Source organism: Micropterus dolomieu, linkage group LG20, assembly GCF_021292245.1.
Source record: "Micropterus dolomieu isolate WLL.071019.BEF.003 ecotype Adirondacks linkage group LG20, ASM2129224v1, whole genome shotgun sequence".
Lineage (NCBI taxonomy): Eukaryota > Metazoa > Chordata > Actinopteri > Centrarchiformes > Centrarchidae > Micropterus > Micropterus dolomieu.
Window position 1 is genome coordinate 2,734,999 of NC_060169.1, and position 15,409 is coordinate 2,750,407.

Genomic DNA, 15,409 nt, shown 5'->3' on the forward strand with positions numbered 1-15,409 from the left:
CAGTTGGCAGTGAAGTCACATGCAGGAAATGGGCCAAATCATCAGGATGAAAATTGCTCAGTGGGCAGATGAGTTGTCATTGTACTGGTGCCCCCCCCCCCACCCCAAAATGCCTTCAGTCCTACAAGCGGTCACCTCCCCATATATTTTCTACAGGAAACACCTAATGAGGATTATTTAGCAGGATGAACGTGTTTTATACGAAACACATTCTTTCATGTCACAAATCAAATGTACTTGCTTTTAATTTAAAGGTCATATTATGCTTTTTGACTATTTTATCTTTCCTTTATTGTGTTATATATATTTTTTTGTTCTTGAAATAGGTTTGCAAAGTGAAAAAGCCCAAAGTTTCCATCTCCCACAGAAAACACTGCAGTGAAACGGCTCGATCGTAATCCAGCTTTTACTTCCATAAACTACCTGATCACGTGACAAGCCACAAAGGCAGTAAAGAGAAATAGTTTTAACACATTTTAACTGTTTTAAATTCTTCAGACTATATAATGCTTCAATATAATGTTTGATTTATAGTGAAATATTTGTAAATGTAATATTTTTCATATAAGAAAAGGCTTTTCTTTACAATGAATATCAGTCTTTTCCTAAAAGAATATATTTCTTTTCCATAAATATCTAAAGTCATGCTCTTAAAGAAATATTAGACACAAACACAAAATGAATGACAAATGCTTTCAGTTTCATTATTGCAAAAAGCACAATTTTGCTCAACATCAGTTCTCTTTGATAAACATATTAGCATTAGCTAATTAGCCTAACGTCAGATGCTATTCACTCTGGGGGGAGAGGGTAGTTCCACCGAAAGTTGGGCGCTGTATTTAAACCCTACCCAGGTTTGGGAGCTCGATTTGGCTGTGAGGGTGACTCCGACCAGAATTCACCCCATGACAGAGTGGAAGTGGCGAGGGTCTAGTTTCGGAAAGGCCCTATTTCTTCTTTTTCTTCCTCCTTCTTTGTACGTATTCAACGTTGTGACAAATGCGCTCTGTAGCATGGCGGCGCAACATGGTGACTCCCATGTAAGGGGACCCGCGGTATATGTTGATAGAAATGTCTCATTCTGAAGGAATAAAAACATAACAGCTCATTATGTAAGCTCTTTATACACCACTGAAAACACAGTTTGTATAATGTATTGCATTTCTGTCAATAGATCTTCCTACATTTTACACACTGGACCTTTAAAGAAATAGAAATAATTAAAAAGTTGGCAAGTACAAAATAGAAAAATTTAAATATAAAGTGCTTTAAGTGTTTTGAAGACTTGTGTTATTTTACTGTGAATATGATGTTTGACTTCTACCTGTGCCACAAGTATTCCCCACTTCTAATAATAAACTTCCAGGAAGTCCTTTAACGCAGCATTAATTAGCCGTTTTCGCTCGTCACGTGCTTCAGCTCAGCTCTGATCCAATGGGAGCGCTTAATTGAAGGAACACAGGCGGTGACGCGCTACGGTGTTTCGTCACCGCCTGATCACGTGCGTACTTTTGCGTGTTCCCCTGTTTTATTTATTTTTCCACATTAATGTCCGCGTGTTGCGAGACCTGCTTCCTGCGCGCGCGCGCGCGGTTTGTCGGGCAGGAGCTCCAGACCGGCGGAGAGGAGAGGCTCCATGGCGCCCCGCCCCTCTCGGACACGTTGCCCGGGGAGAGGCTGCACGGGCTGGATGGGACTCCTGCCCGCCCGCCTTCCTTCCTGCGTCTGCTGGTTTCATGGTTTATGGTTTCAGCCCTTCGTCATCAGCCAGCTCGGTCCGCCAGACACACACGCCGCGCGCGCACGCACACGCGGCTGCTGCTCGTCCTCAACTCATCGAGCCGGACGGGAAACGCACGGTTCACTTCTGGTAAGTGACGGTCTGCTGCTCACGCAACCCGCCTGTCCTGTTTTCACTCCTCACAACTCACCTGGATTCAGAAGCTTGTATGATTGCGATGAGGAGAGACGCTGCTGTGCGACGTTAAAAGCCGGATTTTTGGAGTTGATGTTTGCGCAGAGCTGCACCGCGTGCTGCACATACAGGTCAGGTTCATTTCTATGGTTGTAAAAAAAAAAACAAAAAAGGAGGAGGAGGAAAAGAAAATGTCCTCTGCTGGTTACATTTGTAGCGGCGAAGTTCCCGCAGCATTTAATTTATTATTGCTTGATTTAAATATACTGTGCTTGGTGCATTTCAGCAGACTAGTATAAATCTGTCCTGGTCACTTGGATCAGCGGTGCGTTGTGCGTGTGAACTGACAGGTCCATGTGTTTGGATGCTTTTTCTTACATAATGTTGACCTGCCCATTTAGAAGCGGCAGAGGAGCGTTATTTAATCTACTGGCCTGTACGTTCAGTCACTTCAGCTGCAGTGTGCAGGATTCAGCCTCGTGTACTGGCGAAACTGGGAATTTAAACATTAGTTCAGACCTGTGGCTGGGATTTAATAAAAATCCAAAATGGGTCAAAATTACTCCAGATTGTTTTGTCAAGCCACCAAAAGACTCAAGAACCTTGTTAATCCTAGTGGTGGTGTTTTTTTTTTTATTTATTTTTTACACATTTTAATTATTAACTTAACTGTTCAAAGATGCTTAATGATCTAAATTATGGGCTGCAAACATTTTAATGCAAGTTTTCTTCTTAAAGCATAAATAAAAATAATCCACTGGTACAAACTACTCAGATTTCACACTTTCTGGTTTTTGATCCTAGCAAACTAAACATCTTTTGGATTTTGGTTGGACAAAACAAGGTGTTTAAAGATGTGATTAATCCATTAAAGGTAAAATAATTAAGCAGGTAGTCAGCAGATTAATTGACAGTGAAAGTAATGGTTATCTCTAGCCTGACTGCCTGGAGTGTAATTCTGCTGGAGAAATACTAAATCCCTAAATGTTGTTTCATTTATTTGTTTTTTTGAAGGTGTTCAACCAATCAGCAAAACATTTTCATCACCTGACGATTTATTTTTATTATTTATCATAGTTCAGTCCAAAAAAATGTCTTGAAAGATGCCTGGAGATCAAAGTGAGGTCCAACAGTGTGAAAACAAACAATTTTTATATATATATATATATATATATATATATATATATATGTAAGGAGAATTTGACGACATTTGAGATCATGAATCTAAAGAAAACGTGTCTGCGTCTATCTGGATAATCAATTAATCGCTGTTTTAAGGTTTCAGCACTACTTTTTTCACATTTTAAGATAGTGAGTTCAGAGTCAGCCTAAAGAACTGATTTGTTATTAAAACCTTTCACAGTACTAGTAGACACAGCTATCCTCTCTCCACCAGGAAAGTAGGAATGCGGCTTGTCCTCTTATCAGTTTCCTGATAGAGGTCATGACTGAGACCCATTATATTTAGATCCATGTGTTTAACTGTCCAAATATTTATTATGACTTTGAGTGAGACTCAGTGTGCCAGCAGCTTCTTAATGCATGTTGTTTAACCCCTTAAACGTTTGATGTCCCATCCTTTTATTTCCCCTTAAGTGGCTTTTGAGGTAGTTAAAATCAGCTTATTCCACCCTGTGACAGTATAATTTATGTTCTGCATCAGCTTGTTCCAGCTGGACATATTTGGTGTCTCCACTAGATTAAAATAAAGTTTTGTGACTTGCTGACTGAGCAGCCAGAAGGTCACGCACATTAAAAATAAAACTCTATCACAGCATTTTGACGTGCCGTTTGTCTGTGCGGCAGGTCTGTGATGCTCTCTGCTGGCTGAGAGAGTTTAACTCCACAATGTCGACCTCAGACTCCGATTACTCCATTGACTGGCTCGCCAGCGACGAGGACGACTTTGACAGCCCAAAGAGATTAAGTCCTCAGCTCACGGAGGAGCCGCCGGTATCACCATCATCATCATCCTCTTCCTCTTTAAGGGAATCTCCTTCAAGCTGCTTCCACCGTGAAGCGACCCGGAGGAGGAGCAGGAGCGACTGCTGTGACTGTAAAGATGGAGGCCGCTGTGGGGTCGATGCTGGCTCCGCAGCCGCCCTGCAGGCCCCGGCAGTCAGTCCAGTTTGGGGATTTACCTGTGTTTATACGCAGCAGACGCTTTCTGTGGAGTCCGAGCATCAGTCGAGCAGGAAGAGAGCACACTGCGCTGCTTCGGACGGACTCTGTGAAAAGCCTCGAGCACACACTGAAAACGAACTGTTCTCGCAGAAGGTGAGAGGTTTTCTCATGTGAAGTCATACTGTTTGTACACATGATAACACAGAGGGGCGTAATCTTCTGGTGATTTAACCTTATTCCTGCAGGAAACTGCTCAAAATTAGACGGCTCAAATCAGATATCTGCCATGAAGGTTACATGGAATTATGTGTTAGAAAATGTTTCAGGGATCTAAATCAGTTTTGGTGTCGATCTCCCAGGATCAAAGAGTTAATGCTGCTTTCTATATCCGCTTTCTAGCTACATTACATGGCCAAAAGTATGTGGACAGTCCATGGGCATCAGTCTGTTGCTATTAACAGGCTCCACCAGATTTTGGGACCTGACTACCAGTGATGAAAAAGTATTTCAGATGCTTTACTTAAAGAGAGACTAAGTCACTTTCAAAAGAGGAAATAAGACATTATTTCTCACACAAACGACAATTAATGAATGAACAGTAAAACGCACTGTTGCTCTACTTGAAACACTTTAAAGTGGGGAGTTGAGTGTGAAAGCAGCTAGTGACACCGTAGCACTCGAACATAAGATCAGACTCTTGCCCCAAAGTTAGAAACTAGCGCTGGGCAATAAAACAGTACTGATAATTATCGCAATATAATTTTCCTCAATATAATAAATGTTCAAAATATCGTCAATAAATATTTGGTTTAATTCATTTGAATCACAAACAAATTTGCACTTAATTTTTCTATTAAAATATTCATTTTGTTGAGGAAAAGTGACTGAAAAAAGATTTACAAATCACATATTGTTTTTTATCACAATAGATTTGTGAAGTGATCCACTGTTTGGCATCAAGTGTTTGTTCCATTCTGACCATAAAGAAAAGTTTAACCACCTAATTAACCATCTGGTTTCTTCAATTTTCAGTCGGGAGCAAAAATCTGCCTTTAAACTTGAAAGAAATTTAACATTTATCGTGATAATTATCGATATCGAATGATAGGAAATGTTTTTATCGCGATAACATTTTTGGCCGTATCGCCCAGCCCTAGTAGAAACACTCTATTGTCTAAAATATTATTGTACGTAAGGTTGCACGATATTGGTAAAAACTGACATTGTAATATTTTTCTTTTCTGCAATATTTATTACGATATGAAAAAATACATGACCTAATTTTCTCTATTAGAAAATTATTAAGCATCCTAGAATTATTGAGGTGATTTTGCAGGGAAATAAAAATAAAGACTTTTTTGTTTTTACTGCCAACCATCCAGCAGTTATACACCAGCCCCGAGTTTTTTGCAGTAGTCAATTTTCCTTTTGCCACCAAATCCACTGTTTCAGTGGTTTTCTCCAGTTCCTCACTTATTGTCAACGGGGGCGGGGCCTGCTTTGGTTGTTTGATAAACTGAACAAGAACAATCTTGTGACTGGTGGTTCGATGTGCATGCAGAGCCTGCCTGTCACTCACTAGCAACAAACTTTGTGTATCAAAGAACCTTTAAATTGGAGTAAATTATGTTTCATCAGTTTTTGGCAGTTGAGGCGTTTTTGAGTTCATTTGAATCGCTTGACATTGCACGTCTTGCGTTGTGAGTATAGCGAATGGGCACCTTGCAATGAGGTCGGTGAAACGGTATATTGTGCGCTGTAGCATAAACATTTCAGTGGATTGAAAGTGAAGGCGCTAATCTAGACACCCCGAGCATGCAAAAATATGTGAACAGGGGTGTCCACGTACTTATGGCACAGGAAGCAGTTATATTACCAGAATGCAATGCAGCTACAATATGATTCACACTTTGACTAAAGGGTCACAACTTTCCTCGATTCTGAAAGCTCTCACATCTTCCATCACTCCTCACTGCTGAAGGCCACGAGCTCCTGCCTGCCTGGCGGGTGTCAAAAATGTATTCTTGGAAATCAGTAACAGAAACGTAAGAAGCAGAAGGAAAGTGGGTTCACCCTAAAAGTGAGTAGCTGCAGGGCGGTGATAGAAAACAGTGTAAGAGGATCTGATAGTGCCAGTTTTCATGGCGGGGGGGGGCGGGGGGGCCCTCACGTGAAGCTGTCGATTGCTATCAGTTTCTCCATTAGCTTCTATCAGCTGTTAATGGCAGCCTCTTATTGAAGGGGCTGTGGACATTTTACCTTCAGTGTTAACACAGAACTAATGGCATCAAATGGGAGCGCTTTCTAAATGGGTTGGCAGTCACTTAGCCGCAAATCAATACGCCCTCAACAAAATGAGCTATTGAAGAAATCCAGATAAGCTGTGAATCATGTGCAGCAATACACACTGTTGGCTCGAGGCCTCACGCAAGACACTCCTTAAATTAACTGTCTGGGTGATTACGTAACAATCCTGTGTTCAGTTTTAGGAAAGCAATAAGCAGCGCTCTGCTGTCGACGGTTCACTTAAGTGGATATTAGAAAGCACTTTTCATGCTAACTTGGTTTTCTGTTCCACAGTGCATGGAGCTGCAGTGCTACATCCAGCCTCTGTCGTCCATCCTGCGGGGCCTGAGATCAGGCAGGTACTCTGAGCGTAAGTGTCTAATCCCTTTTTAATATATATTTTCTGGTTATAAAATATCTCTATATTAAAATGCAGCATTCATTAGAAAGCCGGTTTATACTAAATTATAGTGTTGCATTCCTTTTTGATTCCCAATTACAAAATCTTATTTTCTCAATAAATACATCATTTAGAAATAATTCAAGCTGAATGTCCACGATAAAAGACTCAGGGATGCAGAGCGCACATTGAAAATTACAGCAATGGAACCAAAAAAATAAAAGGATCAAAGGCCTCACGAGTCATTTAACATCCTTTTAAACTACAACTGCTTCAGAGATGAAAGCCTGGATCAAAGACGCTCAATTGTGCACACAATTCAGGCGAGATATGGGCTGAAGAACGGCTGTTCAAACGGTGCAGTTGAAATGAAGTCTGGCACCAGTTTGTTTTTGTGGAGGCTTGAATTGATGCTCTCAAACCACAAAGCAACATGTATCCCATAAGAGACCAAAATATTTTCTCAATTAAATGTCCAATAATATAAAAATCCCGATCCAACCTTCAGTCTATGGATATATTTTGAAATTAAACCTCTGCAGTATCAAGTCATAAATAAGACCAAGAGTCTGCAGCTCGCCAGAAGCTGTACTGCTCAATTAACCAATTTCTAATCAGTAAATATTGTTGTTTCTACGTTTACCTGAAAATACAGTCTTTGGTTTTTGTAGTAAATCTTTATTTACTTGTAGTTGTTACATGAGAAATAACTGTTTTATCATTTGGATATTATTTATCATTGAATGTCAGTTTTAAGACTTGTTAACATGTGAAGTATAAAACAAACTATTGGAAAGATGACCTGATTAGAGCTGCAGCGACCAAATTACTATTAAATTAATCTTAATCTATTTTCATTATTGATTTATCGGTTTAAGTAGTTTTTTTTTTAAAGAATTCTCTGATTCCAGCTTCTTAAACGTGAATATTTTCTGGTTCTCTATGACGGTAAACTACATTTACTCATTTGGCAGTAGCTTTTATCTAAAGCGACTAAGATTTGAGGAACATTCAAGCATCAACAGAGCATCAAATACAGATCTACAACTGACAATACATACTAGTAAGAGCTCACAGTACAAATCACATCAATGGGGTAAATACCGAGGGAAGGAAGTAAGAGTTAACAAAAAGTGCAATCAAAACAAGATCATTGTAGGTGATAGAAGAAGAAGAGCACAGGAAGTGCATGTTAGAGATTAGTAGTTAGAGGTGTTATAAGAGGAAGTGTTCTCAGAAGAGATGAGTTTTCAAGAGCTTCTTGAAGTTAGAGAGGGACGCCCCTGCTCTGATGGCGTGCGGTAGCTCGTTCCACCATCGTGGTGTCACAGATGAGAACAGGGACTGGGATCGCTTTGTGTGAAGGGACGGCAGAGCCAGGCGGCGTTCGTTGGAGGAGCGTAGCGGCCGAGAAGGAACGTAAGTTTGTATTATGGAGTTTAGGTAGATGGTGCAGACCCAGTAGTCACTCTGTATGCAGCATTAGTGACTTGAATTTGATTCTGGAGGCCCCGGGGAGCCAGTGGAGGTCACTGAGTAATGGACTGACATGAGTCCTTTTGGGCTGATGAAAAACCAGACGCGCTGCTGCGTTCTGGAACATTTGTAAGGGTTTCACCGCACAAGCTGGGAGAGCTGCATTGCAGTAGTCGAGGCGAGAGATGACCACGGCCTGTACCAGAAGCTGGGTGGCGAACTGAGTGAGGAAGCGCCTGATTTTACTGATGTTGTATAGAGCAAAGCGGCACGACGCAGAGACGGCAGCGACGTGGTCTGAAAAGGACAGCCGGTCATCAATCCTGACACCCAAGTTTCTCACCTCTGTTTTGCCGCGATAATGGGATAATTATCTCGTGATCTCGAGATAACAAAACAGTAGTTTAACACAGGCCTTGGCAAGAACGTTTCTTAATGTTAATTTCAAGGTGGTTTTAGTGTCACTGATTAGCTCAGTGAGTAAGGTGCGTGGCTCGTAGTTTTAAGATTGTGAGTTTGATGTTCAGGGAAGATAAACATTTTCATATTCCTCATATTCCTCTTCAACAAAGTTGTTATGAAGATGACTGATTCACATGCTCACAATCAATCACGTGCTGGAGTGTGCGCATCCCGGCAACTGTTCACATTCATCAACCTATGGACTTTTCATTTCACCAGCATTCCCAGGCAGAGGAAATTCATCTGCTTCTCTCGAAATGTGTGATTGGATTCCCCTGAATCTCTTTATAACAACTTTGTTTAAGAGAATGATTAAAAAACACACAAAAGAAAAATAAATAAACTTCGCAGAGAGCTGGGGTTAGTCCTGCGCTCTACTGGCTGAGCTAAATGCTGAGTCAGCAAATTGACACGAAAATTATTATCGTAAAGAAAGGCACCTGCCGACCCCTGAATTCAGCTATGGTTCACTATCTCGAGATCATGAGAAAATTATCCCGTTATCGAGAGAAAACAACAGTCGTTATCTCGAGATCGTGAGATAATTATCTCGTTATTACAGGAAAATAAAAACATGAATCGATGGCCGCTTAGGGCTTCCGTAGCAACTTACAGGAAGATAGAAATGGACAATAATTAAACAATAATAGTAATTATCATGATATAATTTTCCTCATTATCAGTATTTGCTTTAATTCATTTGAATCACAAACGAATTAGCACTTAATTCTTCCATTAAAAGATGCAGATATTTATTTTGTTGAGGAAAGGGGACTGAAACATAGTTTTAGCCTAATTTTTTAAGATTTTTATCATAATTGTTTTGAATGTTTTGACTCAACATTTTTAAGTGATCCACAGTTTTTGGCATCAAGTGTTTGTTCTGACCATAAAGAAAAGTTTAAATCCACAACTTTTCTTCATTCTGTCTTCATTGTTTTCAGCACATCATAACAATGTCTCTTCTCTGTTTTACAGGGCGGTTTGCAGATTCCCATGAAATATCTGAACTGGGTAAGTAAAAGGTCAGTTAATGATATATTAGATCATCACGGATATATCAGTGTTAGTTTTTATGTCTTCTCACTCAGAAATGCAAAACATACTGTGTGTTCAAAGTCTCATCAGTATCAGTATGTAGTTTGTCCACCAGAGAGCAGTGTCAGCTTTATTTTTCAACTGTAAAATGTCCCACTACAATACCAATTATTGTTAAATACAATATTAAAAAAAAACACTTTTAAGGGTTCCTTATTCAAGGTGTGTTTTTTATCTGTTAAACAAAGAATATAAGCCGATATATATCATTTAAAGATATTTTAATGTCTCAAATATTAATAAACATCACTCTGGCTATAGAAGTATTGATTTGTGCTGAAACTATTAGTAGCGAAAAATTAATCAACAACTACTTTGATGATCAAAAAATTATTCATCAAGCAAAAACGCCATCTTTAAACTTCATATGTCGTGAATATTAAATTAATATTAACTCCTCCCTCTAGTAATTAAACTGGAACATGTAGTGAAATACTTTACATTCTGTACAATGTTCTCTGTTACAATATTCAATGTGCAAAATTCTCTGCTGCAATTCTGCTTCTATTTATTCATTACCACTGTTCACCACAATTCTGTTAATAATGTAAATATTCCATACTTATATATATAATTTCCCCTTGGGGATATTTCTGATTCTGAAATATATTTGGGATTCAGACCTTGGGCTCTAACAAGTATCATTTTATAGAATAAATGATTAATCATAAAAATAACCAACAGATTAATTGATAAAGTCAGTTCTAGCCCCGATAATGATAATCAAAGACTCTCTCGTCTTGTTGCTGAGCTCAGTCTTTCCACGGTTTATGACTTCTGAGAGGAAACTGTGTTCGGTAGCTTCACCTTGTTAGCGTTGGCTGTTCCTCACCCAGCTGGATTCCTTCTTCACAGCTGTTTCAACCTACATATTGAATTTATGATCATGTAGATGTTTAATCATACACCTGACGATGTGCCTACAAAATCCCTGACTTTGTGCAAGTGAACCTAGAAGAATTGGTGTTTTCAAGGCAAGAAGTGGTCACACCAAATATTGATTTGTTGTAGATTTTAGACTAATGTTTGCTCACTTTGCGTTTTGTTAATTGATAAATATAATCTATTAGCATGTCTATTTTTGAAAGGATTCTTACTTTACATCTTTTTTCATACCTGATTTAAACTTTTTCACAGTACTGTGTGTATATACTGTTTATAATGAATGGTGCATAATCGATTTATTGCCCTTCACGGCTGTGTGTCTTTTTCAGTGTACTCTGCCTCCAACCTCCTGGTGCTGTTCAATGACAGCATTCTGCGCAAAGGGCTGAGATGTGCCTTCCCTGTGGTGAGATTTCCCTTAATCTCATTCCCAGAGAAATAAAAGGTTACTGCGTTTTTATACAGGCCAGCGCAATTATGGCTAGTGTACTGAGACTGGCCTGGATTATACATGCCAGTCTCATTCTCTACTATATAGGAGGGGAAAAAACGAGATTGAGAGATGATGGAGAAACTGATGTTTTAACCAGTCTAACCCTATCAAAGAGTTAAAAACACGGCTAGACTCTGACTTAAAGGTGAAAAGATGAAGGTCTCTGGCTAGCTGGCCCTACACTTGCCACGAGATCAGTAACCTGTAGATGGAAATCTCCTAATCTGCCAATAGATTGCCTCTTAAATTCATAGATATAGTAGGGGTGTGACAATAAATCAATACGGCAATATATCTTTCTACATTTTTCCATGATACTGTATCGATATTGCAGCCCATCATATCGATACATAATATTTATAAAAATTAGCTCAATGCTAACATATAATGGGAATCTCCATTAACGTGCTAACGGACATTAGCATCGCAATCCCGAAAATACAATTACTGAACAGTTAAAGTTATTCATATAATGTGATGTACAGATTAGACTTAGGTGGTACACAGCAATTTGTATTTGCAGTAAGGAATTCAGTGAATTTGCATTTTATGTGCCTTTTTATAAACAAATGTTTTGATAATATTTTTTCATAGTTGCTCTGTAGTTTTATTTACAGACTGAGCAGAATTTAGCTGTTTTCTAACAGTTTGGATTTGCGGTTAGTTAAATAGTAAACTTTTTCACAGGCATTTTGTATTAATAGTTAGACAGATATCCTGATTATCAAGCGATATATCGATTATCACAGAATTGCTGTATCGTGATATTATCGTTATCGTGAGCCGTGTATCGCATCGTATGTATGTATGTAAATGTGACTGCCTTGCTACGGCATTATAATTAATCCTTGAAGTAGCAGGCTGCGGTTGTTCCAGCTGGAGGAACAGACAGGAAGGTCTTCATAAGTAGTTTTCTGGTTGAATACCATGTTATTCCGTGCTGCAGACTGAAAGTGAAAGCTCTGACTAGTGTTCCTGCCTTGTAGGGATGGGGATCGAGACCCAGTAAGATCTGAGCTTATCGATACTGCTGTTGAGACTAGCACATCCTGTAATGTAACGTTATGTCTTGAGCGTCAAATCTGATTTATCTTGAAACGCGATGGATAAGAAAGCTAATGTTTATTTATTGATGGCACCGAAACGCAGGAGTGTTTATCATCAGGCTGCAGCCTCTGCTGCTCTCTGTCGGCTCCTGCACACACACAGAGCCCCCAGCAGAGCGAGACGGGGAAATTAAGTTTGCTCCAAACTGCTCGAGTTGTCAACACATACGCTTGTTACTCTAAGTACGTGCAATAAAACCTTACTAATACTTTATCAGTACACCTGTCTGTAAGGTAAATCATCTCTGTCCTCAGTCTGTCATCCTGTAGGCGATGTTATTTACAAGCACAACTAACGTTAACTTGGCAATTATCCAAATGTTAAAACCAAGCTAATAGAAAGCTGTCTGTCTGGATCAAAGTCTGGTCTGCAGTCTTAAAACTTGGCACATTGTTAAAAACTCAGCTGCTGGTTGAGACAAACCAGCCTCTCCAGGAGGAGGAGGAGGATGAAGGTCTGATCCTCCTCCTTCCTGTAAACATGAATGTTGCTTCTCTAGCTGTTTTTAAAATATTAAATTGTAATCCTATAAATAATTTTAAAACAACCTGGCAGTTAAAATGCACACTATGTTTATTTATTGTCATCTCAATATGTAACAATGTTATCGCACATTGAATATTTTACTCATACCGTGCTTGCCTACCTCATGCCTGTCGGGTCTGGTTTTACCAAAAAAACATCTCCAAATAATACTAAAGTAGCGATAAAGAATCTGATCATTAAGCAGTCTCAATAAGTGTATTAATATCAGTAAAAAATTAACGATCTCCATCCCTACTGCCTTGTGTTCAGTCGCTCTCTCAGCAGAGACTCCTGAACTGGCTGTCCGTGTTGGAGTCCGTGGAGGTTTTCCTGGAGATGGGATCCTGCAAACTGTGGGGTGAAGTCGGACGCTGGCTGGTGATCACACTCATTCAGATTTTTAAGTACGTTTTCCTGAGCTCAACTTTTTGTGTTTCTCAATCTGACTTTATTTTAAAAAGGCCATTTAAGAATATAAAAAAATGGCCAAAAGTATGTGGACACCCCTGCCCATATTCCAACTTCCTTGGTGGCAACATTTTGTTGAAGACTCCTTTTTTGTTTCAACATGAAAATGAAAAAGCTGCTCTATAAAGAAATAGTTTTCCCAGTTTGGTGTGGAGGAAGTTGTCTGTCCTACACAGAGCCCTGATCTCAACCACATCTAACACCTTTGAACTGGGCGAACTGGAACGCTGACTGTGAGCCAGACCTCATCACCCAACACCAGTGTTAGACCTCACTGATGCTCAAGTCTGTGTGAACTGGAGCAAATCTCTGCAGCCAGATTACATAATCTGATATAAAGAGTGGAGGCTGTTTGAGCAGCAGATTAATGACTTGCATGTTCAGCAATTGCGAAGGGTGGTATGCTTTATCATGGTATGCATTAACAAAAGTACACAAAATAAATCAATCAGACTTTATTTGTATAGCAGCTTTCGTGCCAAATAGCAATACAAGGTGCTTGACCATTGTGTTAAAATATAATCTAATACACATATAGTAATAAAAGCATTGAAAAGTTATTAGGTAAAATAAACTAAGAAAATTAAATGAGAATTAAAATAGAATTTAATAAGTAAATAGAGTCAAAGTGTGTGCTTTGTTTAATATTATTTATTGGTTTTACAAGCAAATGTTTAAATAGAAACTACATATGTTGTCATATCTAGTGTAATAACCCTTAATGAAATGTAGAGAAAAGATATCACATGCTTCATGCAGCGCTGTGACATTCCCTGTCCACTCTCCTCTCTGACCAAATGTTCTCCTCACATCGATCTGCAGGGCAGTTTTTCGCATCGTGCTTCTTCTGTGGTACAAATCTGGCATCCAGACTTCGCCTCCTATAATCCCCCTCGACAGAGGTGCAGAATTTGTTGAAGGTCAGTTATCCTCTTCCTCACTAGCTGTTCCAGAGAACATAATGTTGTACATTTTGAATTGCTTTTGGGTATGACTAAGTAGATGTTTAAATATTAATTTGGAGAACGGGTAGATTTGATTTGTGGACATGGTGTGGGATTAAACACGTTTCTTTTCTTCCTCCCACTCCTTTTTAAATATGTAAAGAAATTGACAATAGTTTCCAACATTTCTTTGGCTGTAATTATTATAAATATTAACTTATTAATTTGTTATTTAATAATTTAGATTTTTTAAATGACTATTTCTTGTCTGATGTTTCTGTTATACATATATATTCGAAATAAACACTTGAATAAAATTAAAATAATTAATAAATAACAGTCTAAAATGTTTGTCCTTGATCTTTAATGAGAACAAAAAAGAAGAGGAAGTTACTTAAGGGGTGTATTCACAAATCAACCGCTCCACACATCAGCATGTTAGCATTGGACTCACAGAGCTGCTGTAGTCATTTATTTACTAGCACAGTATGGAGAAAAAATTACACTTTCTAAAACATACATCTCAATATTTTTTAAACAGTGGAGTCAAATAACTACATGTAGTGTGAAAGGAGTGGTTTGTAGAGATGAACGCACAGAGAATTATCACCCGACTCGGCAGTTCCCCTCTCGCTGTGGAGCCTCTTATAGCTTGTTGTTTTGATTTTAGCACATTTACTGTTTTGGTTCAGTCTCAGCGTTCTCAGCTATTTCCAGCTAAAAAAAAACTACCAGCTCTATCAGCTCTATTTATTTGTAGAGCGCTTTTCAAAAACAAGTGTAAAGACAATAATACCCAAAAGACAATAATACAAAAACAATACAAGATAAAAGCACGAAAACATTGAAAAGACTAAAATACACGTTTAAGATAAATATAAAATAAGTAAAATAGAATAAAATAAAAGGGATAAAATAAAGTCAAATAAGATCGGGAAAGGCTCTCCTATAAAAGTATGTTTTAAGAAGGGACTTAAAAGAGTTCACTGACTCAGCCGACCTGATTTCCTCGGGCAGGCTGTTCCAGAGCCTCGGGGCCCTGACAGCAAACGCTCTGTCCCCTTTAGTTTTCAGTCGAGACTCTGGAACAGACAACAGACCTCTGCCCGAGGATCTCAAGGTACGTGCTGGTGTGTATGGGACTAAAAGGTCAGAAATATAACAAGGCGAGAGGCCATGAAGAGCTTTAAAAGTGATCAATAGAATTTTAAAGTCAATTCTAAAAC

The 15,409-nt window shown here is 38.9% G+C and overlaps 1 protein-coding gene across 5 annotated transcripts in view; it reads left to right on the forward strand.

Annotated features, from left to right (window-relative positions):
- Positions 1 to 1,547: 1,547 nt before the first annotated feature.
- LOC123959310 (circadian-associated transcriptional repressor-like) overlaps positions 1,548 to 15,409 on the forward strand; it is a 28,439-nt gene continuing 14,577 nt past the window's right edge. Inside the window, exons 1-3 of one of the 5 annotated variants that reach the window (XM_046033270.1) lie at positions 1,548 to 1,870; positions 3,722 to 4,192; positions 6,620 to 6,695. In XM_046033270.1, coding sequence (XP_045889226.1) covers positions 1,637 to 1,870; positions 3,722 to 4,192; positions 6,620 to 6,695 — 781 coding nt within the window. In that variant the 5' untranslated portion in view covers positions 1,548 to 1,636. The other 4 variants (XM_046033268.1, XM_046033267.1, XM_046033269.1 and 1 more) reach the window with 4 other exon arrangements.